Source organism: Lepisosteus oculatus, chromosome 2, assembly GCF_040954835.1.
Source record: "Lepisosteus oculatus isolate fLepOcu1 chromosome 2, fLepOcu1.hap2, whole genome shotgun sequence".
Taxonomy (NCBI): Eukaryota; Metazoa; Chordata; class Actinopteri; order Semionotiformes; family Lepisosteidae; genus Lepisosteus; species Lepisosteus oculatus.
Window position 1 is genome coordinate 60,035,857 of NC_090697.1, and position 26,937 is coordinate 60,062,793.

At 35.6% G+C, this 26,937-nt stretch overlaps 1 protein-coding gene across 1 annotated transcript; it reads left to right on the top strand.

The window, feature by feature from the left end:
* Nucleotides 1-5,724: 5,724 nt before the first annotated feature.
* Nucleotides 5,725-26,937, top strand: LOC107077020 (uncharacterized). Its single transcript, XM_015344120.2, has 7 exons — nt 5,725-5,962; nt 8,661-8,732; nt 12,122-12,240; nt 13,135-13,322; nt 20,132-20,195; nt 20,665-20,731; nt 23,133-26,937. The coding sequence occupies exons 4-7, from the start codon at nt 13,192-13,194 to the stop codon at nt 24,002-24,004; spliced, it is 1,134 nt and encodes a 377-aa protein (XP_015199606.2). The 5' UTR covers nt 5,725-5,962; nt 8,661-8,732; nt 12,122-12,240; nt 13,135-13,191; the 3' UTR covers nt 24,005-26,937.

A 26,937-nucleotide genomic window follows, 5' to 3' on the forward strand; every position in this document is an offset into this window, starting at 1 on the left:
ATAATAATAATAATTGCTTACACTTATATAGCGCTTTTCTGGACACTCCACTCAAAGCGCTTTACAGGTAATGGGGACTCCCCTCCACCACCACCAATGTGCAGCATCCACCTGGATGATGCGACGGCAGCCATATTGCACCAGAACGCTCACCACACATCAGCTATCAGTGGGGAGGAGAGCAGAGTAATGTAGCCAATTCATAGAGGGGGATTATTAGGAGGCCATGATTAGTAAGGGCCAATTGGAAATTTGGCCAGGACACCGGGGTTACACCCCTACTCTTTTCGAGAAGCGCCCTGGGATTTTTAATGACCACAGAGAGTCAGGACCTCGGTTTTACGTCTCATCCGAAGGACGGCGCCTGTTTACAGTATAGTGTCCCCGTCACTATACTGGGGCATTAGGACCCACATGGACCGCAGGGTGAGCGCCCCCCACTGGCCCCACTAACACCTCTTCCAGCAGCAACCTTAGTTTTTCCCAGGAGGTCTCCCATCCAGGTACTGACCAGGTACTGACCAGGCTCACACAGACAGTTTAAGCTGGACTGTCTTATGGAATTTTACTGTATATGACCATCAATGAGATCAACAATCATTTTCCCCAGATTGTTGGATAATGCTTTGACTTTCCCTGTTATAATGTGGTACTGAACAGTTTTGCTCTGGTGGTTAGCCTTTTTTAATATCTTTCATTTCTTGTGATTTCATGGTGTTTCAAGACCAATTTGTTCAAGTTAATTGTTTTTCACTCTGCATCTTCAATCATGCCTTTAGTAAAAGGAGTAATACACAGAAAAGCTGATTGAAGTGATAACAGATTCACTGTATTTGTTTAAAAAAAGATTGTTGTCCAGCTGCTAAATATTAAGTTTCAATTTTATTTAGTTTTTAAGCATTCTTTTAAAAATACAGCCATCATATGAACAATAATATCATAAACAGTTGATAGTAACCTAGTTTAAGATATAAGTAATAGGTTTATTCCATGCTGAAAAAGGAAGAAATAAAGCATGGAATAAACTTATCACTTGTGCCTTTGCAGCCTATGCATGCTGATGCTGCTACCCTCCTGAACTAGTTTAAGAAATGTTAATTGCTTAACCTTTTTTCACTACATACTGTATATCCCTATAGCCAATAAGAAAAGTGAATGACTTTACATGCAAAGAGAATAACCATAGAATATGGAACATTTTATTTGTAAATAAATTACAATGCAGTTTGATTACAATGCAGATATTCAGCTATAACTGGCAATCAGTACGTCCTGCCTAATGCAAACAATCTTAACAGTAACCGTATTAACAATAATTAATACTAAATAATACTAACAGTTCATACTAAAACAGTCTTAACAATTTTATTCTCTTGTGATGCAAGTTAAAGCCTTCTTCTGCAAAGTCTCTCAGAATGGAACACATAGAACTTTGTTTTAACTTTAATACCTTTCTTGTGAATCCAGAGCACTCCAAAAGGCTTGGCAGATTAATGTAATTATTTGGGGATTTAAAGGTGTCAAACATGAAAAAGCAAAGTAGAGACCCACACATGGCTTTAACCCACTTTTGAAGTTTCTCAACTGAAATATAAACTGTCTAGACACAAAATTAAAGACTAAGACTGAGAGGTCATGTTAAATTATGACAAGAATGTGATGGCAGCTATCAGGTAATTGGGAGATACTGCTCAAAAACGTCTGTTCCAGGGGATATTATAGTAAATGTATTTCAAAAATCACTTTCTAAATCGAACTTCTAAAATGTTCAGTGTTATAAAGAAAATCATTTTAGAAAAGGAATCAGTATTTTTATCCAAGCCATGGACTTCCTGAGAGCCAAGCACACATACAGTAGACAAACACAAAAAAAAACATTTTGCAAGTGTCTGTATTTACATGTTTTTAATATCAATGAGATATAAATAAAACGTTTTCTAAAATGGCATCATATTGCTGTCATTGTTTTTAATCACACTTACCACTTTGACCACTAGATGACACTGTTGTGTAGTTTGTTGCACTTGAAATTAAGTACTAATTACTAAAGACAATGAACAATGGCTGCTAGTCAATCAATGAATAAATTGATTTAATAAATACAAATTATACCAGTATTAATTTGTACTTGTTTTAATTTCACAATATACATTTATTAATATATTTAGAAATCAAGGAGAAAAGTCATAACGTTAGCCTGGAAATAACCCTTCATGTTTCTACCCGTTCATTTTGTTACTGTTGTTCTTGGTTTTATAGGTTTATAGAGGTTCAGCTCTTCTTAGAATGAATGTTATATTTCGTATATAGTATATGCACAGTGGCATAGTGGTTAGTATTGCTACCTTAAAGTGCTGGGGCCCTGGGTCCATTTGCAGATCTGGGATAATATCTTTGTGGAATTTGTACAGTATGCTCTCCCTGTGTTTACCTGGGTTTTTGCCAAGTGTTTTGGTTTTCTCTCACAGTCCAATGGTCCGTTAATTGTGGGTCTCTGTGTGTCTGACCTGTGATGGCCAGTGTTCCATCTGGGATTTATCCTGCCTTGCACCCACCGGTTGCCAGTATAAGCTCTAGCTCCCCCATGACCCTAAATGGAGAGAAACAGTTAAAGGATGGGTGGGTGATGGAGAGAAAGTGTGCCAAGAGCCTATGTGGCATATGGCTACATGTTCAAATTAAAAATTAACCATTTTAAATGATAGAAAAAAGCAAATCGAAAACAACACACCTGCAAATAATTTAAATATAATTCAAACTAATTAGAATTCAAATTAATACAGCTTTGAAAATACCTCCACAATATGGGTATCAAATTTTACACTGTAATGGTAATTAAACAATTAGACCATCTAATTCCAGTAAGAAAAGCAGATAACCTGAATTATAAGTTGATTTAACCAAATGATTTGTAAATTTGTGTACGTATCCTTTTATCTTACCTATCATTTTATTACATATCAGATAAACTCCTGCCTTTTACTACGGTTCCTTTACAGTGACTTTCACAACATTGCCTCCTCTGGGTTAAGTACTCCCAACTCTTCTGCCACAGTTCACTGGAAAACTGAAAAAAGTGTTTTCAGTGCTGCCCAAAGCATGACATATGTTTTTTGCCAAAGCAAATCCTTCATCCATCTGTTAACTACGTAGCAAAACAGGCTAATTCACTGCCCTAAATTGACTTCTAGAGTACAAGTTTCATATCTGACTCAGTTCACAGCTAAATTGACTGTCTGCCTACAGACCTGCCAAGAACTGAAGAGAATAAGGGAGTGAGGTTAACTGGAGCCTTTGCTGTAGCTTCTGACGCATACAGGACAGAATATTCATGTCTTCCTAGAATAACAATGAAAAGGTCTTCACATCTCCAGCGAAAGGTCCAATATCTATAAGAATGAACAACATTGTAAATGAGAACTGGAAATTTAGGCCATTTTGCTTGTTTGGCTACTAGAAAATTAGTAAGCCTTTCAAACCCTATCAAGCCTTTAAAGCCTTTAAGAATCCCATGCTGTCAGTTGTATGAGCATTGCTAAGGAGTTTGTTCCAGATGTCCAGGAACCCATTTGTTAAAAATTACTAGACAGCCTTGACACATGTAAATACCGTAGATGTTTTGAAAAAACCCTGCATATTCTAGAGAGAGATACAGCACAAATACAAAATGTGAAGTGGTTTAACACATGTTGCATTTTACCTTATCTAAGGCAGCAACACTGCATTGTTTGGAGGGGAAGAGCATTCCTGGGTTGTGACATTTCTGCACAGTCGTGTGATTAAATGAGATGTGGGATATCAGGTATGTTTTAGTTTCAGTGGCACAACCTGTCCTTCTTGCTTAATCCCCAACATGTGGTACTGAATTAGAATACACAAACATCACAGAAAACATTGCCAACTCTTGTTTTTTCATGGCTAGAGGTAAAACAATTAAAAAAAAAACAATGATGCAAATAATATTTCAACTGCATCTCATGTGATCTTGCCCTGTGTCAGCCGCAGCCTATGGTAAATAATTATTTTATGCATGCCAAACCCTTCCATTACCACTTATCATTACATGTCAGAAAAAGATTGTTCAGTTAGGGTACACTAAAAAATCAAATTTGATTACAGTGATTAATTTTCTTCTATTCCCCTAGTCCCACTATTAATTCCACACCAAAATAGAGTTTGTCGCTGGACCTACAGTATGGGATACAGTACGGAGGAATTTGAACATATGGTGACTGAAAAGATCTGAATTCAGAATCTACTTCTTACAAATACAATTTTAAACACCCCATGAAAAATGTTTCCAATTATATCCTCCATTAAAATCTATTGGATCTCTATTCTGTGGAAGATCCCATTGTAGAATAAGTCAGTGACTTTCCTACATGAACTGCACTGCAACAAATATAACATCTAAATTGTGATGCTGGCTTTATTTTGAACATATAAGCAAAAGTAAATAAAAAATCAAACAACATATTCTACAAAACAGAGATGACTACACAGGGCACCTTTTGAGACAATGTATGGGGGCCTTTAATCTGCTGATATTCTCATTGCTACTGCAGTCCTTTCTGCAGGCAACAGCAATTTAAAGTGAATTTAAAACAAATCTTTTTAATCAAAACTTTTCATGCCCAAATTGAATATTTCTATATTGATTGCATATGTATTCACCCTCTTTGTAATTGAGGGTTACACAAATTAATTTGGCAAGTGACACGATTAGGTGAATGGACTCTATATCTCTGTGCAATAGTTGTGGTTCACTTGATTACAGGATACAAACACACATCTCTTTAAGGTATTTAAGTTCAGTGAATTTCAACTAAAGATTCAACCATGAAGACCAAGGAGCTTCCAAAATATTTCAGTTATAGAGAATATTTAAAGTTATAGAGACACAGAGACAGGATAAAGGGTAAAGATTTTTTTCTTTGGCTCTCAAAGACTGAATATCCCTTTGAGAGCAGTGAACAGCTGAATAGCTGGACAAGCAGAAAACTGCTTAGGGATTCCACATTGAGGCCAATGGCAACTCTTAAAGGGCTACAGAGCTCAATAACTGAGATGGAAGAAAATGTCCGTGGGCCAAAGATAGAGTGGCAAGACAAAAGCTCTGTGGGAAAAAGGTTTTGTGATCACCCAAAAGTTAAAACGTGTTGGTCTAAATGTAAGGACAAAGTCATATAACAAGATATACTGTACAGTGTGTATTCTTGAGTGGCCCAGTCCACGTTTGAATCCAATAAAAAATCTGTGGCAAGACTTGAGAATTGCCATCCATCAACAATTCCAAACCAACCTGACAAAGCCTGAACAAATTAGCAGCTGTAATTGTTGTCAAAGGTGCTTCTACCAACTATTGGCTCAAAGAGACAGATATGTTTGGAATCAACACACCAGTAGTTCAGTTCTTGATATGTTCTTTACAAAATCTTTCTTTTCAACTGTTGTTGAAAAGTTTTGAGCATCCACATTTTGCATACAGTACATACTGTACATCTTTTGCAATGCAATAAAATGGGAAATCACTGGAGGGAGGTGAATATTTTTTGTAAAGGCACTGTACATGAATAAGAAAGAGATATTAAGTTTCTTCACTTCATTTATGTCAACCTGCATTCCACAGTCAGGTAGGTATAAATAAAAGTGACAGAGTATGAGAATGAGGAAGTACAGTACCAGGCCCCTGAACAAAGTGTTTTCACAACTGTAACTGCATGTTCAAAGGTTGCTGATCGACAACTAGGACTGATCAGGCAAGCAGTGGAGCAGGAAGCTACAGTGGAGTGAGGTGGCTCTTGAGAGAGTGACTACAGTGACATGCTGAGACCCAACAGTGTCTTCGGCCTTGAACTCAAAGGAAATCTTTATATGAAACCTGTGGGATTTGTATGGGAGCCTGAGGCAGTCTTTTAGAACTTCACAACTTCACAAAGGTGCTTGAACCTACAGTTCCTCTGTAAGTGCTACACACTGTTTCCTGTTCTATCGCTGTGTTGTTATGCCTTACTATTTAGGGAGAGACATATTTTAAATCAGAAACCTTATCAATTGAGTTAAATATCAAATCTTTATTTGTAAGGTCACACTGTGAGTGTCAGAAGCTGATGGAATGAACAAGAAGTAAATTGTTCTTTTTTGTCGTGATTGTTAGCTTATTCTGTTGATGTTCACACATTCTATTAACAATATTAATGTATACCTCGGATTTAGAGTAATAGCATGTTTCTTTTTAATGCACAGTCCAGTGCAGCCATGTAAGCTAAAATATTGAAGTATGGTGCTTCAAACTCTCTTCACTGTAAAATGAAAGTTTCATCTTCCTTTTTCATTTGAAAATGAGTGGAAGGAAGAGGTTGTTTTTGGTTTGCTAGTTTTTGTTTTGCTTTAAACTCATTTTTACTGTATGTCTTGTGTTTATAACAAATGGCGTTTGTAGATTTTTGTGCAACATGGAGCATTACTGTGATATATAAAAAGAAAATAAAAGTAAAAAAGATAAGAGTAAGAAGTTCAACCTGTGTATTTAGAGCAACCTGCCAGCTAACTCCGTACGTACCCGAAGATGTGATTAACCAAACACAACCCATCCTTTACAACAGTTATTTTGAAGCCAAAACATACAACATTAACAGGAAATCAAAGTTAAAAAAATAGAAAGCTATATTTTCTGATTGAAGTCTTTTTCTTCTCTAAGACACATTAAATTGTATCATTACAGTCATTTTTGTTTTAATCTTTCTAATTTACCAGACAATATTTTCAAAAACACTAAATTTAAATACTACTTTAAAGATTCATGTGTTTCATGTATAGAAAATAATAAAAGCTGAGTATGACAGATCTTTTCTCTTCTGTTGTAATACTATTAGTTCTGTACAAATGTACAGGGTCCTACATTCTCCCCATACTGAATCAATCCCAGACATTTAAGAAACACAACATAAAATCCTAAACATTACAAATTGTATTGCATTAATATCTGTTGTGTTCACCCAATACAAACAGTCCCTTAAAACAAGAAAAGTTGTACTGAGTCTATTGCGGTTCAGACTTTCCCCTGCATCATATAGAAACAGCTGGCCATTTCTGTAAAGCATTTAATTTTCCTTAGCTCTCCCATAATATAAATAAACAAATCTCTCATCACTTACAAGAATTAAGAGTATTACAAGATCTAAGAAGACCATAAACACTTTGAAGTTACCCTTATACAAGATAAATATTTCACATTTAATATTGTACTTATCATAACTATATACTGTACAGTATATTTATTACAATTCCAAGTATTATTGGACAATTTAGCTTACATCATTTTGTGGTTTGGTTATACTGTTGATAACTGCCTCTAACAGAATAGTTTATTGTTTTGTTGGACATTACTGGTGAATCTTGTATTATTTACTTGTATGTATTTAATGGTGTTGTATTGTAGGGTACTGGGTTGACAGATAACCTCCTTTTCCAGAATATACTAGTTGACAAATTCTTCAGCAACTGCTTGTGGAAAGCTGTTGTCATTATTTGATTTTTCTTGGATGATGAAATGGACCTGCTTTAGGGTCATACCCATTTCCCCTGTATGATTAGTCATGCTTCTCACATGCAGATTCTTCCGATAGTGAATGGGAAAAGGAGCTTGAGTTCCGCACTAGTCCTCGTGTCTTCTAACTGTTTTGTTTCTACTTGGTGCTTTCAACAGGCAGGTATTCACAAGGCAATAGGAGGGTTAAATGTAACACTTTGTTTTAGCCTTTTCCGACTTCTGCTTTAAATCTGCACAGATCTTCCATATTTCCTGTTTACCAAAACATAGACACTGTCTTCCCACAGTGTTTTCAGCAGTCCAGGCCCGATCAGATCAGGGGATATCTTAGAAGACTTGAAGAACAATCATAGCACTCCTGCATTTGCTGTTTCACCTTTGCACATCAGTATGGTTTTATTAACTGGATTCTTAATTAGAGAAGAATCTAGAAAGTAGGTTAATCAATTGTCTGTAGTAGACTAGAGGAAAAAACCTCTTGACAAGTGAAGTTAAAGGCAGAAAGCTTCTTTTTAGGAATGCCTTCTAATGTAGCTTTTGCTCTTCTGGTAGTGTTTTCAGACAACTTAGCAGAATGGTCCTGCTCATTCTCTCACCCTACACATTTCCTTTTGGATAATAAGTTGTTGTCCTTGACCTGTCAGTCTTACAGTAATACCAGAGTAGATGGGAAAGTTTGTTTTCAGACTTACAGTACTCCCTTGACCATAATGAAGTCTCTCTGGGATTCATAAAACTGTATAAAAACAAAGTCATTGACAATTTTATTATCAGCAGTGTGTGCTGTCTTTATTAGTAGTTGGACATATCTGGCTAAGTAATCCATGATCAAGAGAATGTACTCTTCAATAAACAAATAAAAAGACACGAAAAGGCAAAAACGAAAAGGCAAAGCTGTAATAATACCAAATCAAGCCATTTTCACTGGCTTTTGGAGATTTTTCTACCTAACACATCTGCAGATTTCATAGATGAAATGCCATGCTACATATGTGTGCAAGTGAAACTACTCTCTCAGCTTAAGAACAGTTACAAATTAGAGGAAGACCATCTAGATCCTTTGGTATATAGCAGCTACTGTAATTGATCCAAGGATTTCATTCAACAGGTTCTTTAAAGAAGCAATGGTATTGACTTCAACAACATGATTGGGTAGCTTCTTCTGTCCACCACTTTTGGGGTAAGGAAATATCATGTTCTTATATTTGAATGCACTTCCATGTAGTTTCCATTTGTGTCCTCTGGCTTGTGTTTCAATGTGAATTCTGGAGTCCACTGAGTTGACTTCATCAATACCCAAATACTTATATTAGGTATACTTGTATTCTTAGTTCAGGACTAAAAAGGTTCTATTCTTTCAGCTTGTCAGTGTAGGACATTATCCTTAAATCATAATGTATCTAATTGCTCTTCTCTGGACTGATTCAAGAGCAACGTTATTTTTTATAAGCTGGTGACCAAGACTGAACACAGTGTTCTCAGTGAGGTCTTACTAGTGTAATTTTAACATAACCTCCCTCTATTTAAATATTGTTCTTTTGAATATACACCCCAATGTTGTTTTATTTTTATGGCTGCCCTGTATTGTCCAGGAATGTAAATTATGTTTCAACATACAGTAAACAGCAACAAAAGTAGACTTTTAGTCTTTTACTTAAACAGGATTCTAATGAGGTCTGTCCAGTGTCCCTCCTCATGAAAAGTAGAAGGTGTCAGTATGACAAGATGGTTTATATCTGAGCTATTTCATTAGCTTACTGTGGCTGGGATTCCTCAAGCAGTGGCGTGCAATTGACCAAGTGTCAATAGGAATGGGTGGAGTTATAATAATAATAATAATTATAATAATAATAAAAATAATAATAATAATTCCTTACACTTATATAGCGCTTTTCTGGACACTCCACTTAAAGTGCTTTACATGTAATGGGGACTCCCCTCCACCACCACCAATGTGCAGCACCCACCTGGATGATGCGACGGCAGCCATAGTACGCCAGAACGCTCACCACACATCAGCTATCAGTGGGGAGGAGAGCAGAGTAATGAAGCCAATTCATAGATGGGGATTATTAGGAGGCCATGACTGGTAAGGCCCAATGGGAAATTTGGCCAGGACGCCGGGGTTACACTTAGTAGACTTAGTTCTCTTTGACTTGTATTGCAACAGCAGTTCCTTTTATGCCAACTTTGGACCTACAGTGTTATCATTCAGATCTAAATCTCTTCATTTTCTGATATCCTATGTCTATTGTTGTCTGTTTGTGGTTTTTAAGTGTGTACAAAAACATTGTGTGGCAAATATACATTTTGAAGGTCCTGCACATTTGTTCTGTCCAAGGGTTTGGTTTGCTACAGGTTTGCTAAATTGATTGAAAATGTGCAATTCCAAAGTGGTACACACATGAAATGAAAAAAAAATGATGAATGATTAAATTATTTTTAAAAAATTAAACTCTACAATTTAAATGTAATGTTATAACCAACCAATTAGTTCATTTCTAAAATAGTATGATGTGTGGTAAAGCTAAATTAAAATGTGCTGTCTTCAGGATAAACATAGCATGACATTAAAAGGTGACTTAAGTTATTTTAGACTCTCGCTCGCACATTTACGATTACTCCTTAGATAGGAGAAATGAAAAAAGGGAATTGAGGTGCTCAGAACAGTGAGGTATATCGCACAGAGAGAATGGAAAAAATAGCACGAAAAAAACTGTGAAAAGCTCAGTGAAAAAAGTTTGTGAAGGGGAAGAAGTGAGAGGAACTTCTAGCTTACTGTACCATAGTAAACTTCTACATTATTTTTTTTATCTGTGAATGAGGAAAGTTGCTTGTTATAGAATTGTTGACTTTTGAGTTGTCAATACTTCTGAGGATTTTGAAAAGTTGTATCCGGTCATACTATAGTCTTTTCCATTCAAGTTCAGCACTTTTTACACATGTATAGTACTGTATCTGGTCTGTTTTCTCTGGACTGATTCCAGTGCAACAATAATTTGTTTTTTTTAGCATGATGAATAAGGTCTTACAATGCAATAATTACTCATCAAGGCAAGTTGAATACAGATACGTATGAACCAAGACAAATGTATTTTAGATTTCTGGGAAAAAGAGCAGAAGAAAACTGTTATACGTGCTATTGTAAGTGTTGCTTTAAGGTTATCTTTGATGTAAGTCTCACAGTTTCTCTATAGGTTGTCTGTTGTTTGTGTGCAAGTTTCTAAAACCAATATCTGACACTCATGTCTTGTTCCTGCTGTAACTAATCTTGTAAACTTTAGTCTGGTTACAGAGAGGAATGCTGAGCTATGGTCAAATTGTACACATCCTGTGGGTATAATGTGGACCACTATACACAATTGAATGTTCCATTTTCAGCTTTTGCCAGTCATTTTCGAGTCAAAAATACATGCATACAGAAGTATAACATTTCTCTTTAAAAAAAAATGCATTTAAAATGTTTTATTTATGTTTCAAACAATGTCACTGTCAATATATATTAATATGTGTGTGCTATGCAGTGCAGTGCTTCAATTATATGACAGAATGCTGAAAATGTATACTGGCACTTTAAAAAGTACTAGCATAATAAATTAGTTCACTTCTTAAAAATCTGTGATGGCCCTATAACATTCAAATCCAAAGAGGAAAATCTTCTAGTATTTAGTATTCTCTGATTTTTACAATCCGCCTTAATCTAAAATAAGTTAAGATTATGATTCTGGGGATGCTGAAGATGGCAGAAGTAGAATTAATTTCTAGTAATTTGTACTATAATTAATTACACTTACCTGCTTTCTGTGTTATTTATATTTTACCTAGAAATTATTTGCCAATAACTGTTGCTAAAATGCCTGCAGGTTTGAAAAATAAATACAATTTCTTTAATGGTTCATATCATAATGTGTCTGTGACATTGTCCGTTGTAGTAAACTTTATACTGAACTTTTTCCAGAGACTTTTTCCTGATTGTTAAAACCTAACCAAAATTATTAATTAACAAGTATTTAATCAGCTAAAGACAAGTTCATCAAACCAGAGCCCATCTTTGTTACTGTAGCATTAATCAGACTAAGAGATTGTGATTCCCTCCTGGAAGTGATTTCAATTAATTGCAGGTTTTACGCCCAGCAATGCTCATTCTTACTTATCCAGTCAGCAGCAGGAGCAACTGGGGTAAAGAACCTCACTTAACAATACAACAGCAGCATCACCTTTCTGTTATGAGTCTATCACCACCTCCTTCATTATAATACTCTTCTCTTTTCCATAATTAAAAATTAATATGCTTCCTCACTTGAATCTTTTTTTGTTTCATTACATAGATATGACAGCAAAAGAGAACCTTTACTGCTTGTTTAGTTCTCTTCTGGTACTAGGTGAACGCTACTTGCAGGCCTGTCACAAAATGAGAACAAAGATTTTCCGATTAGATGTCTGCACAGACTGTGGGCTTGATGTGGTCATAGGTGGAGCAAAGGGGGTTACAAATTGTGAAAGAGCCATTTTCTTTTCTGTCAGTGTCACACTGTGGTTCTGAATTGTCACCATTCATGTCTGTAACAGGAAGTGAGCTCCTTCGCCTCAGCTAGACCTGTGAACCTCCAATTTTCTTCTGATTCTTCAAATAGAAAAATGATATTCACTAGAAATTCCAGATCGATTAATATAACTTGGGCATGAAGGTATTTTGTTTCTTTTCTTTTCGCTTGATCTGCTTGCCTTTCCATTTTACTCTCACAAAAATATTGTGTTTCTTCCCATTTAGCACATCAGTCAAAAATTCAAGGATGTCTTCCATCTCCCAGGCTTATCTTGGCTTTCTATGAAGTAATTGTTCAAAGGGAACAGTTTTATTTCCCTATTATCGTTGAGACGACAAGCTGATGTTTTTCAGCGCCTCAATACTTGCTTAATTTAGCAGATGTTAAAACCAGTGACAAACAAACCAAAAATCCAGCAAGAAAAACAGACTGCCACCCCCTGACAGATTTATGGATTAAACAAAAACAATGACATTCTACAAATACTGTAAGAAAAATACAAGTTTGAGTAGCACCACAAAAATACCACACAGATTCCACATACATCCTGTCTGCCATGTATAAGTCTAAACTGTGATTTCAATGTAGCAGATGAAGGAAAGTTAAAAACAGTGTTTTGAATGGATTAAAAGAATAGTATACTAGAACTTTGTTTTTAAAGCTTCCAGCAACCCTGCATTTGTGTTCTATCAAAAGTGTTATTATGCCTTGAAGAACATTTAATTTGCATGTTTAGACATATGACTAAATAGACAATTCCTTTACCACCTGGTTCATAAAGTGCATTATACTGTATGAGTTACAATCAAAATACAGCCAACTTTAGGATAAGCAGTCTGACAAAACAGGCAACATGACTAAAGGATATCAGTTCTCACAAGCCATCCTGATTGGCCGCTCAGTCACAACAAAGCTATTAAGTGAGAAAAAAAATTCTGGTCAAAAATTGAACTGGGTTGAGGGAAGATGCGGGATGAGGACTGTAGAAAGACATGTGTCATATTGAGAATCTCTACATTTTTTTTTTCTCCACAGAGACAGATTTTTTTGTTTTCTGTTGTGTGATTCCAGCTGATCAGTGGGGCATCCCTCATGGCTCCTGTAGGTGAAGGCCTGGAGCTCTGGGCCACAGTGAGGGATCTACCCCAGGAACTAACAGTCATTTCCTTCTCAGCCTTTTTTATCTTCCTCATCCTTCTCATCCTCTGCACAACCTGTGGCAGGTGAGTATCAATGGCTGTCCTCCCAAAACAATTGAGGCTGTAAGTTCATAGGCCTTATTTAAACTATGGTGCATCTTTACATAGCTTTTGGATGGAGAAGAAGCTTAATTACATCTGTTAAGTACGTAGCGCATTAAGATGTTATAGTTAAATTTTCCTCCATTATGACAAAGTCTTCTTGCTAAGAAAAGCAATTATATTGCAGCAAAACACAACATTTAAAAAATCAAACTGGATAGTGGTGTTAGTATTTGGGGTACAGTGACCTTTGCCCCACTTTAATCTCATATAAGCACATTCAGCATCAAAGCATCATGTTTGTTTCATTTAATTCTATCACGTTTTAGTTAAAACATTCAAATCTGCCATTTCAACCAGGCTTCTCTCTTTCTCTACCTCAAATTACTAAACGTAAGTCTCATTTCACCTCATGACTTCAAAGAAAATGTCACATAGCCTGAGGAATTTTTATCAACAATGTTTGCTTGAAAAGTCAGATTTATGTTGACTGCAATATTTTACTTATCACTATTTACAAGCAAATACTGCTACCTTGTCAGGGGATGAGGGAAATTAAAAAAAAACTTTTATTTCTGAGTTAAGGATTTTTTTAAGAGCCTGGCTTTGTCTTTAGGATTGTTATCATGCTGCAAAACAAATCCACCACAGTTCTTCCTCCCAGGGGCATTTCTTGATATTGTAGGATGGAATAGGATAGTCTGTCAAACTTCATTTTTTAATGTACTTCCTTGTTGCATAAAAGCAAGCTTACAAAATTTACTTTATCACTACTGTAGGTGATACATATGTGGCTAAAGTATTCCTCACCAATCCTTTAATTGAATAATTTACTTTCTCTTTAATATTGAAATGATTAGCTGTTAATACTGTACATTTCTACAAATTATGTTTTTTTGCACAGTCTGAATGTTTTTTAATGTTTTCCTCGTCTGCAAGTTCAAGTTCAAGCTTTCCCTGTCAATCCAGATTTTACTGTTGCCTTTTCTGTTAGCTTTTCTGTTTATTTTTCAAACTTTCAACCATTTTGTTCACCACAGAACATTTTTATAAGCTGAACTGCAAAGTGTACCAAATAAGACAGAGCAGTGACTCAGTCTCACTGAAGACTCAATGAAAACCTTTAGGAATTGGTTTGCATTCTCAAGCATTCCTACATCTAAAAGATCCTAACATTTCCCAAACTAAGGTATTTTTTGGAATCTGGTATGATTTTAAAATATGCAGTTCTTGGTTAATTCTATTTTATAAACAGTTAGCAAGAATCTTGGCACCTGTTCTCATTCATTGTGCCAATGGCTACTTAAAGCTAAAAAAGACAGGTTACAGAAGTGACACCATTTCTATTTATTACATATGTTCCATCACAAACAGGATTTTTTAGACCTGGTAATAACTCTCTCTCTTATAGATATATAAATACTATGTGTGTAGTTATTTTCAGAACTGATTGTGGTCAAATCCTTAAGTGGCAGCAGTGTTAATCGTGTCACAACCTGAATAGAGTTTTTATTTTAGCACAACCGAGTGTAGAGCTACAAATAAACTTTAAAACATGTGTACTTAGCTTTAAGAAGGTAAAACAATGAACACACATCCTCAAAGCCATATCCTATCCCAAATTAATAATATAAAAGAATATAAAACCCACTATACTGTATATACCATATAAACTGTATATGCATGTTCTAAGTCCTAAGCACCACTGTAAAAAAGCATTTTGAAATCAAGGATCAAGTACAGAACCAAATCACCTAAAAAGACAAGTACATCAATTACAGGCATGGGTTAGCAGTAATCATTGAGGGGCCCAGCTGGAACACAGACCAGCAGATTAAGGGACACTCCACACCAGCACCAGTCACAGAGAACCACTTTTTGTAATATTAAAATATAACTCAGCATAAAATGCAATACAAATTAGTTTAATTTAGATTTACCTCCTCTTTGTTGCACTTTAAACACATATACTCTAGGATTTCCTGAAGTGTAAAATTCAGCACCACTGTGTGAAAACAAGAAAAATGTTTTTTAATAAGTAAAGAGGAGCAATTACATTTAGTCAAAGCCTTCAAACAGCAAAAAACAAATTAGCTGACCTAAAATGACATAAAAACTTGTATTGTTTGTTAAAATTTAAATATCAAAACAATTAGCACTGTTAAATAATAATTCCAATATATAAATACATTTAAATAAGCTGCTTTATCTTTTGCACAGGTCTCTGCCTCACTGGCCTGTTAAACACACATGAATTTTAAAAGGAACAACTTCCTAACAGGAAAAAACATAAATCAGTTAATGTGCTTCATTAGACACAATATTATCCCACAAAAGGAAACGAGGTCATAGCAGATCTTTTAATTGTTAGATCTTTTAAAAACTGCAATACTTTTAACTAGTACCTGTTTTTATTACTCTTTGTATAAAATCGTTTATTTATAAGGCATTCTTAGTTAATGAAATACCAACATAAGGCATTATGGAGATACAGTATGTAATACAGTATACTGTTCTGCAAATTTAGATACTGATATTGTTTATTGCTTTCATGGATTGGTTAATCATTCTTTTATTCTTGGCTCTCACTATTTTTGCCTTTGCCTCTTCAAGGAAAATATATTTTTCAAAACGTACCGTAAATAGTGGTACAGAAATCTAATAATTCCACAGTTTTAGGTATTGTGAGTATAGTTAGAACATAAATGCACCATAATGATATGATGTGATTAACATCAGGTATCAATGCTTGATCAGTTCACCTACTGTACAGTACCACATGAAGTATCTCTGCCAAAGATACTTCAGATCTTGTGAGAGGAAAGCTAGACCCAAAACTACTCCATTTTATAGAATAAGTAGTACTATAGTGGATGAATCTTCAAAATTAATTACTTTTGCAAAGATTTTATATTTAATTTTATAAGATTTTATCTGTAATCACATGATAATCACTAAGTCAATCAGAAAGCTAACAACATTATGATAGCAAAGGACTTGATTCTTGATTCTAAAAAAGGGTTTAGTTTTATTTTCATGGCTATGCACAGATTTACCAGCAGGTGGTAATAAAGACTTCACCATTTTCTCCATTGAAATACCATTAGGAATAACAACAACAATGATAATAATTATACACATTATTTGATATAGTGTCTGTAAAAGTAACACAAGCAGTTAGAGGTGCAGCAGACAATACATGGAGATTATGATAGGAGGCCAGTGCAAAGACTCCAAGACAGGCGTAATGTGAAGACGTGTATGCAACGTGGTCGATATTCTTGCTGTTGAATTCTGGACATACTGCAGTTTTATTCAGTGTATATTGAGATACCACTGAAAGTGGGTGTTACAGTAACCAATTCTAGTAAAAGAAAAGACCAGCCTTTCTGGTGCAGCTGAAGGCAACATACTGTAGGATGTAGTCTGGCAATATTTCTGAGATGAAAGAATCCAGTTATTAAAATATTCTTCACATTAGAATCAAAGGTCAAGACAGGATCAAATATCACCCTTAAGTTCTTCAATTGTTTTTAATTCAAGCACAGTGATATCCACAGAACTAATTTTACATCAGTAGTAGCAATTCAGGGTAACTAATGCAATGTTTGCAAGTGTCTATGATTTTCAGCTTATATGGATTAGATATTTAGCTGAATTAAAATAGCTGCATGGTTTGTTTCTGAAAGTTACCTATATAACACAAAGAACTACCCTTTCATCATGGGTAGCTGTTCACACTGTTGTATTACTTGTAGAAGTCATACTGTGGTTTAACCGATGTGCTACTATACATGCTTTTTACAATGTCTATCTGCTTGGTGAGTTCATTGATCTATAAATCAGTGGGAGTGGTGTTAGACAGGAATAAGAGTGTGGTTAGAGTGGCCTCTACTGGGAAGAAGAGGACATGCATCAAGGCAACACAATTTTTGGACAGAATCAGTACTGTAACCAGAGAATTCTGTTTTTCATTCCAGAGGGGATCTCAGTGACTAAAAAGTGAAAAGTGAAATTTAACTAATGATATTCTAATTAGACTTTTTTGAATTAACATATTTTAAATTGTTCCATTTAAAAAAGTTTGATTTCATCATACCAGTATTCTAAATTGTTACATATTACTCTGCTAAACAAATAGAAAAAATTGTCAATCGATCTTTCTTTACCCTGGAACAATTTCAGGGAACATGGACATCACACTTCAAAACTGTACTGAGAAACTAACAAAATAAACTAACATATAAGTGTATGAAATTAATAACAATCTATTTGTGAATTACTTTAATTTAGATCTGCCACTGTACAGTAACCACCCTATTAAACCAAATCTAAATTACAAAGCGGTAGGTTTAATCTAAATGTAAAAAAGAAGAAAGACAATATATTTCTAGCCAGTAGCTATATCACCCTGCAGCTCAAAAGTGAGAAACTGCTGAAGCTGAGCAGGTGTGAGGCTGGCCTGTACCTGGTTGGGAGATGAGCTGCTGGAACAGATGATAGTGGAACAAATAGGGAATGTCCCAATGGGGACACTATATGGTAATAAAGATGCTGTCCTTTAGATGAGATATACTGTAAAATCAAGGTGCTGACTTTCAGTGGTAATTAAAAATCCCAGGGTGTCTCTCAAAAAAGTAAGGGTGTTAACTCTGGTTTCCTGGCCGAATTTCCCCCTGCCCTATACCAATCCTGCCCACTAATCGCTGATGTGTATTAAGTGTACTGGTACAATTTGGCTGCCGTAGGAGGTGGGTGTTATACATTGGTGATGGGGGGGATCCCAATTACCTATACTGTATATGTGTATACAATATATAATATATCCTACACATTTGTATGCAACAATATCAGTGAATACTAAAAACAATATTATAAAGGTATCTTCAAAGAAAAACATTGTACTGTACACACCTTAAATAATGTGAAGTTCTTATTCTTTCTTGAACAAATCTATTTCATATAGCTACATCAGTGAATGTGCATTAATGTACTATATTTATATGTGGTGATGGCCAATCCACAACCCACAAAATGTAGCTCTGAGTCAGTGTTCCACCTTACCACTGCACATTTGAGTGGTCTGTCATGACCTTGCGTCTTACACTATCTTGCGGATGGATTGGATCCCTCCAGGTTCCAAGATGTACTGGTGGTCCCCTTTCTGAGAAGACTGCACTGTTCAGTTTTTCTCACAGATGGTTCTTTGCTCCATTAGCTTCTCAGACATGCACATACAGTAACTGTACCCCAAATGACTGAATCTGTGCTTCTTTCACGCTGAACAGGATCCCTACTAAACAATACATTATCAATTGGGTAAAACTAACCTGTACAAACCCTGACAAAGGTCTAAACCCAGCTCATGTTCCCGGCTTGGATTGAGAGCTGACTTTCAATAGATCACAGTGAGGTGGCTGCTCTGCTGCGTTCGAACCCCTGATCTAAAATTAGGTCATCTGTGAACAATTAAGCACCACGTTCCCCATGAACAGGTAATGCATTAATAGGACAGGGCCAGCTGCTCGTCTGTCCACACCACAGCTCTGTTGCAAACGGTGCTCGTTGGCGGCCACCCGAGACCAACCAGAGTTCTGCAGAGCAAAAGTATTTTTCCTTTTAAGGGGGATTCTGACTTACAGTAGACACGTTCAGTCACCTCTTATAGTCTTGGACCACATGTTGGGAACCAGTGCTCTAAAGAAATCAAGTTTTTTCTACAAGTGGTGCTGGTGAACCATTAGGTGACACTCTTACCTCTTGGCCACAATTTCCAAACCAATACACAAACATAATGACCAGGTACAATATGCTATCCTTTGCATTTGACTATAAATTAAGATCCTGACGACTTGATCAATCAATCAAACAAAGTTTATTTATCAAATGCACAACAATACAGCATGCAGCAATAATTGCTAGCAATGAAATGTTTTTCTGTGAGCTCACGAGGGGGAAATAAAAATAAAAATCACAAAATTAAATGTTACAGAATTAAGTTACATAATAATAGTACAATAAAAATTGTATTTAAAAAAACTCAATATAAATAGAACTGCTACATATCCAGAGTTTATGCAATACATTTTGTCCAAATAGTGCAATATGTTGTGTGCCAAATGCAACGGAAAACTGTATGTCCAGGATCTTCAATGACTTTATCTCATTGAAGATCCCCTGGCACTGTTCATACAATAAGAATAAGGGTGTTAAACCTTGGTGCCTGGTTAAACTTCACTCTGGTCTTTTGCAGTTTGGACTTCCTAAAATGCCCCCCCCCCCTTAATTGCTCAGTTACTAGACCCCTCTCCACAGTCTGTGTAGAGTAACTTCTGGAATATAAAGACTGACACAACATCTCCCAGGTGAATGCTGCACTTCAGTACTGGATGGAGTGGGACTCACCCTGTATGTAAACAGTTTTGCATTCCTTTTACTACATAAAACATAAAGTATAAAGTGGTTCAGGAGGGTAGCTGCGTCAGCATGCATAGTCTGCAAAGGAACAAGTAATAGGTTTATTCCATGCTGAAAAGAGAAGAGAAAAAACACAATGTTTGGGCTATGGAGCTTCACAGCTGAAACATTGTGTTTTCTCTCTGCTCTTTTCAGCATGGAATAAACATATTACTTGTTCCATAAAGTATAAAGTATTTAATTATTGACTGCACTTCTTTTAAGACAGCACTTTACTGTATACTGAAAAACACATGGGTAATGGCAATGTATATTTTCTAATGAATCAAACAACAGACATCACTTACATATGACGGTCTTCTTCCTGCTTTCAGGCAATCTTTTGAGTTGAAGGACACCACTAGAACTGAAAAGCCATCTTCTCAGCTGGTTAGAGTGGTAAGTTCAGTTTATATTGAACCCTAAAGGGCCTAGATGTCAATTTGCAAATTCCCTCTATTAGGACTTAAACTTAATCAATTTTGGTAGCAGTTAGGGTTGACATGATTATTCAGTGCATACAAACGTGATCCTAGAAAGAGATGAAAGTTTATCTGTAAAAACTGTGCTGCAATAGCTCTTTTGTTTGTTGTTTACCACTATTGAATATGACAAAATACATGTAAGTGACTTTGGCATGTTGAGGGTAGCGATACGCTAGCCATATTAGAGTAAGAAATAAACAATCATCAAACTAGTCTGATTCAAAAGTATTGTAACGTGTTTTATTTCAGCTCCTTCTCTTTATTATTTAATTCACTCATCTAAATTCTTCCAGTATAGCTGATCCTTAACTCATTCTAAAAAATACCAAATAGCATGTTTAGTTTGGGAAAGTGAAGATTTAATGTACTATTGTGTTCCACAGATCAAACTTGAAGATTCAGGATCCAGAATAAATCCAGACCTCAAGAGAATTATGGACGATGAGAAAGGTAGAAGGTTTGATTGTTATATGACTACATTCCCATGTTTCCCTTGAAGGGTTACTTTGATAATTGCTCATAAGTTATGGTCCCAGGCTATGAATTCAATTACTACATTAAGTCTGATCTAGAAAAAAGTTAAAATGAGAGGATCATTTTATTAGAGACACAAGAAAAGGCAAATCACTATGTATCCTTCTAACACAAAACAAAGAGCAATGCAGTCTTTTGAAGAATTTGTTTGAACATCCACTTGCTTATAGTTATTCCACAGTGATAAGGGTCTTGTACTGAAGGATGATGTTAGTGAAGAGCTAAACAGGAAAGACAAGCCAAATGTCCTCTTCTGATTCAAAAACTACTATCTTAGTAGATATGGGCACAAATACAAAAAAAAACAGTTATCCCATTCATCATGCTTTTTCATAATATTACCAAGTGTCATTATTTTTAATTATACAAGTATAGGAGGGTGGTTTAGAGCCTTTAAGAAGCAACTAGACTCCTGTCACAGATTGTAGGGTAAGTATTTCTCTGCTGAATAAGCATGGATAATCACATACCTCAAATCCAATGACTTGTACAGTACGTAGCTTACAGCACATCACTTTTGTTTTTCAAATAAAATGTAATCCCATCCAAGTTGTTTTTAATGGCACGTAATCTAAAGAGGACTAGTACAGAAAGACAGATGCTTTTCATACTGGCCCTGCATAATGAGCAGCCTGATTTCCATGAAACAAAAGTTGACCACCACAGTCCTTTAAATACACAAGTCACATACAGATATAAAGGGTCCGTAATTTGTTGATGGCCATAAGAATATTTTTCTGTTAACAGATTTGTTAAACAAAAGGAGGCAAAGTGCAAGAACTTTATTCCAACAAATAGCTTAATAGCAAAAAGTTATAACAGCAAAGTGTGTTAAGTTCATAAGCTTCTACTCACAAGCAGTGCGATTAGCAAACACATTTAGCCATGCCCCTCGGACAACACCTACACCATCTACTGTGCCTCATTATAATTGTATTTATTGCACATCTCCAGTCATTGTTTACATGTCTGCACTGTTTACATTCAAACTGTTTACTTGTTTACTTTCACATTGTCTACTGTTTGTATATTGTCTTGATGCACTGTCTGCACATTTTACACTTTTTTTAACAATTGAGAGACTTTCTGTAAGTAAGAATTCCATTGCACCAGTACTTTACCGGTTACATATGGCAACACAATTCAAGTTCAAGCCCCAGAGTCTGCACACACAAAACCCTTGTAACAATGTGCATTCCTAAAATCTTAACCAATTAACTAATAATTAACCAGTCCCCACTGTGTCTTTTTACAATTTACAATTAGTTTAGCAGCAGTTCAGCTGTGATTTATCCCTTTTGCTAGCTCAAACTGCTACTGAATTCCTTCAATGATCTCTTATTACATAAGAGATGTCACTGTGACATCTTTGCACATACTGTATCTGTGCAAGATTTCAGCTCTGAAGCTAATTAAACACTTGGCACTCATACAGTAGGTAGCAAAACATGTTGCCAATAATTTTAGCACTAAATTCTCAGCAGTTATTCCAATGTATGTAGTGTGTTTAAATAAGAGTTCCAGATCTTAGATCTCATAGAAATGGTAACAAATTAACCTCAATAGCAATAATGCAAACTTTTGAAAAGTATGAAATGTTCACTCTCCATATTTCTCAGAAAATGGCAAGAGGTTTGTCTAGAGTTATGAGTGAAAGAATAAAACAGCAAAGGCAACTGCAAGATATTTACCTCTAAATAAGAGTCTGGATTAAATAGAATTTTAACCACTTGCCAGATGGATAAACAAAACACAGCCTACTGTAGAACATCAGAGGCTGAACATGTTGAAACATGCTGCAAAGGTTTCGTTTCTGACATTAAGCTTTCATTTTCAAGTATAAAAATAAAACATTTCCCCTGTTACATTAAAAATGTTACAATGGTTACTGATAAATAATATAAGTAAGTTAAAAGAATATATAGACCAGACTTTTCAACTGTATTATTACTTGTATTTGTTTTTTTACTGTTTTCCTTATGTTCATTTACTGTCAATTGAAAATACAGGATTTATATCACCTGTAAGTGGCAAAATAAAAGGAAATTTAAGGCACAGTAAAAGGAAAATAAATCTTTTAACAATATCACATAATAATACAACTTGTATAAATCTGTGTAAAATGCATCATAGAAGGGTTTGAACAAAATACACAAATAAGTAGGAAATAAAAAAAGCACAGATGTGTGGGCAATTAACAGAGCTTGCAGCATAAAATATATCAATAAATTAATATCTTTCTTTGTGCTTCACACAAAAATCCATTGTCAATGTTCTGCTTCTGATAACATTTTGTTGTTTTTGTTTTCTTTTGGAGATAATACTCCTAGAATCACAAACCAGAGGAAACCTATTGATTTTGGAATTGAAGAAATATTTAACTGTAGTGATACTGCAGAAAAGCAAATCTCAGCATCTCAAAGGAATTCCATTGAAATGGATGTAAGTCTTGAAACAGCTACCATAATCACTCTACATAAGGAATTTACACAAACTTCTGACAACATCTCTATTGGAAAAGGCCAACTATTCAATGGCAGAAGGGATAAAATAGAAGGGACACTTAAAAAGTATACAGATACAAATTTGAATGTTTCTGGGATACATCTAGAAAAACAGAACCTTTCTGCTGTCCTACAAGAACCTGCCAGTCTTCATAACAGCCCATCAGCAAACACTGAAAAAAATCAAAAAGCTCTTTTATCCAATGACCAAATTTTTTTCAACAACCACAGCTCCAGCTTCAACTACAGTTCAGGGTTTCCTAGAGATTATCTGGACCCACCGTATGAAAGCATTGCTGAAGTGAAAGAAGCTGCTTCCAGACTCAAAGAGTCTGATTGCCCATCACTTAACAGAACATTAATAGAGTTACATAGCCCCTTACATCCCTCCTTCTGGGAGGAGTCAGAAGACCCAGATTACCATACTGTTGAGGATCTGAGAGAATCCAATTGCCTCCCACCTCTTCAGGATTTAAACCAGATCACTGTGAATGTGATGTCCGATATAGAACTTGAAAAATATCCTGAAGAGGGTGGCGAGAATCTTCATGCATTATATGCCACAGTCAGCAAAAAGAGTAAGGCACTGCCCAAGCAGGAGACCTCCACTGAAGAACCAGACTGCCATCCTCCAGAGGAAGAAGAGCCTGCCCCTCCAGTGCCAGAAAAGAGGTTTGATATTTGACCCAGGTGGTAAATAGATTTTGTTTTCAACTGGCCAAACTTCTTTTTAGGCCAATCAGATGGCTTTACAAGGATCATGAATGTGGAGACTGAATATCTGAACCCATAAAAGCAGACATACTCTAGAGATCTTATTGGTAAATTAGAAAATTAGAGCAGGAAATGTTCATGATCTGTGAAGATATGCAGTCTATGCTGCAGTAAACTTATGAGTTTTCACTTGCTTTAAAAATTAACCAAACACTTCTTTATGTTATAAGTACATTTTACAAAAGCTGTATATTCAAGGACTTATTATTCATGAACTAACACATGTTCAGGAAAGATATAACAGAAGTTATAACCACAAATTGATGTTGCAGTGATAGAAAGGGTTGTAAAAGCACAGTCATATTTAATGGGTGAGAAAATGAATGATACACAATTAAATTCTGGCTGCAGCACACTGATGAAGTCAAAACAGTCACTCGTCTGTTGTATTGAGAAAAAGGGTAAAGCTCTTCAGCAGGCATTTTCAATGCCTTTTTTTCCCTCTGCATTGAGAGTAAGAAGAGAAATCCCTCTCTATCCAATGTAAAACAGCACATTATATCTTGTACTAAATGCTATTTGTTTTGTGTCCAACTTTCCTATAGAACTTCAGGGTTTTTGGTAAGACAAATTGAACTTTGCCTCAGAATAAAAGCACTTTGACTCAGAAAAATCACAAGGGGGATGACTTCTCCATTTATGTAGAACATAAGCTAGTGGTACATAAGCTACTAGTAACAGTCCCCATACTCACACAAATATCTGCTTGCTAACAGCGACTCCAACTACTTGCTAAAGTAGTCCATGGCCATAGGATATATTGATTACCAAATTTAGAGCATTGCGAGGAGTCCAATGTGTCTGCCCCCTGACATTCCAAGCACTTCCCACCTGGAACCACTGTAGTGAGGAATAAAGGAAATATTTCAGGCATTCTTGAAATATTCTTGTGACTTGTCCTTCAAAGTGCTGTAGCAGAAGACCAGACAAAACTCATCTAGAAACTACCATCTTACAGGATTCAATCATACAATTCTTTGTGTATTTGTGATTAAGAAAACACAGAACTCGCTCACGGGTTTTCAGATTTAATGTCATTATATATTTTCAAAATTATTCTTAGAAGAATGGACCATGTCTCTTATTCATAGAGAATTTGTGGAAAGACCATCAAATTGGTATACTGCCCTCCATGTCTATCGCCCTCTGTATCACTCAGTTAAGTGACTGTTTTATTGTACCTCTTTCAAGTCAAAGTGCTGCTTATTCCTTGCCTGTTGCTTCTTTTACACTTCTTTTATTTTTTTTCTATATGGTATATATTTTATCAGGGATACTCAGCAGCGTTATTGTTCTGTAGTTCCTGCATTCTATATTATCCCATGTTTGCTTTTATGAGTATGATTCCTTTACCACAGCCATCCAGGATCTCATTGTCATTTATCTTTTTAATCAGTCCCTCCACTGTATTATCCTTAATACCATTACTGCTCCTCCTTTCAACATCTCTGTTGTTATTCCATCTGTTATAGGTGTTTTATTCCTTCTCAGCTCTTTTATCTCTTGTTCTACGTCCTCTGTCAGAATACATTCTGTAATCTGTTAGCCATTTCTGACCAATACTTCAATAGATTTTGAACAACTTTGATTTGGCACTTGTACAGTACCTTGAAGTGATTCTTCCATTGAGATGATGTGATGTACTGCAGGTTGTTACTGTAGGTGATGAATGTGCCTGTGAGACTGAGCACCTGATTCTGTCAATAATCTATATAAGAGGGTTTCTGCAGAAATGAGTTTTCCACTTTGGTTATCAGACTACATGATATAATATGGAGAGATCACACAGAGAATGTAGTCATAAATATTTGTTGTTTTGTCTTGTGGTGTCTTTTAATTTATTTTTACACTTAACCCTCTTACCCTCTTACCCTTACGCTAGTTATCATGCCATTGTACTGTAATACATAAGTGGTTGAGTGACATAGTTGCATGATGCCATCTGTAACAACATTAAGTCTTGTGCCCTGGCATCCTTTTCATTAGAAATAAACCTCAGCCTTAATCTAACCTAAACACACAAAGACACCTCATGAGTACATTTTGAACAAAGGTAAACCCATATCATAGGAACTCCTCCTTATGTTATCTATTCTGAAGAATTTTGTCCTTGGGCTCACATTTTCACTTCTTCAAACTCTGATACATAAGTCAGTGGTTTTATTTGATATGTGGCTAGTTGTTTCTATTGGTCCGCTTATCATTACCATTATCCCAAAGAAATAATAGATTCAGCCACATGGGATGTTGTCTAACTTAAAAACTTACTTTTTCATGATTGCTTTGTGATTTCTATTTGCTTTGTTTTTTTTAGGATTTGTTGTGTTTTTCAACTGTATTTAATTGTTCTATGTGCATTTTTTTATATTTTAAAGTACATTGATATTATTAATTTATAAGGCACTATATAATTTTAGGATTATTATTAGAGAGTGACGTTGCAGGAGAGATGGGATATAAAATTAAATAAATGGTTAAAGCAACTTACAAGCTACATCTTAAAAAGCAAACACAGAAATCGTGGGTAGCATGCGTAGGCTGTAAAGGAACAAGTAATAGGTTTATTCCATGCTGAAAAAAAAGTAGAAAGAAAACACAACGTATTGGCCGTGGAGCCTTCTTCAGGTGTGAGGCCGTGGAGCCTTCTTCACATCACACCTGTGAAACATGGAATAAACCTATTACTTGTTCCTTTGCAAACGCAGAAATTGCTGTCCTGGTGAACCTCTTTACAAACTGATGAAATCTGGAATGAAACAATAAAAAAGACCTAAGCATAAAATGTATTGTAAACTCAGAAGGAAGGCTTTGCTCAGAACAATGGTAATAAAAGTGCAAGTGTAA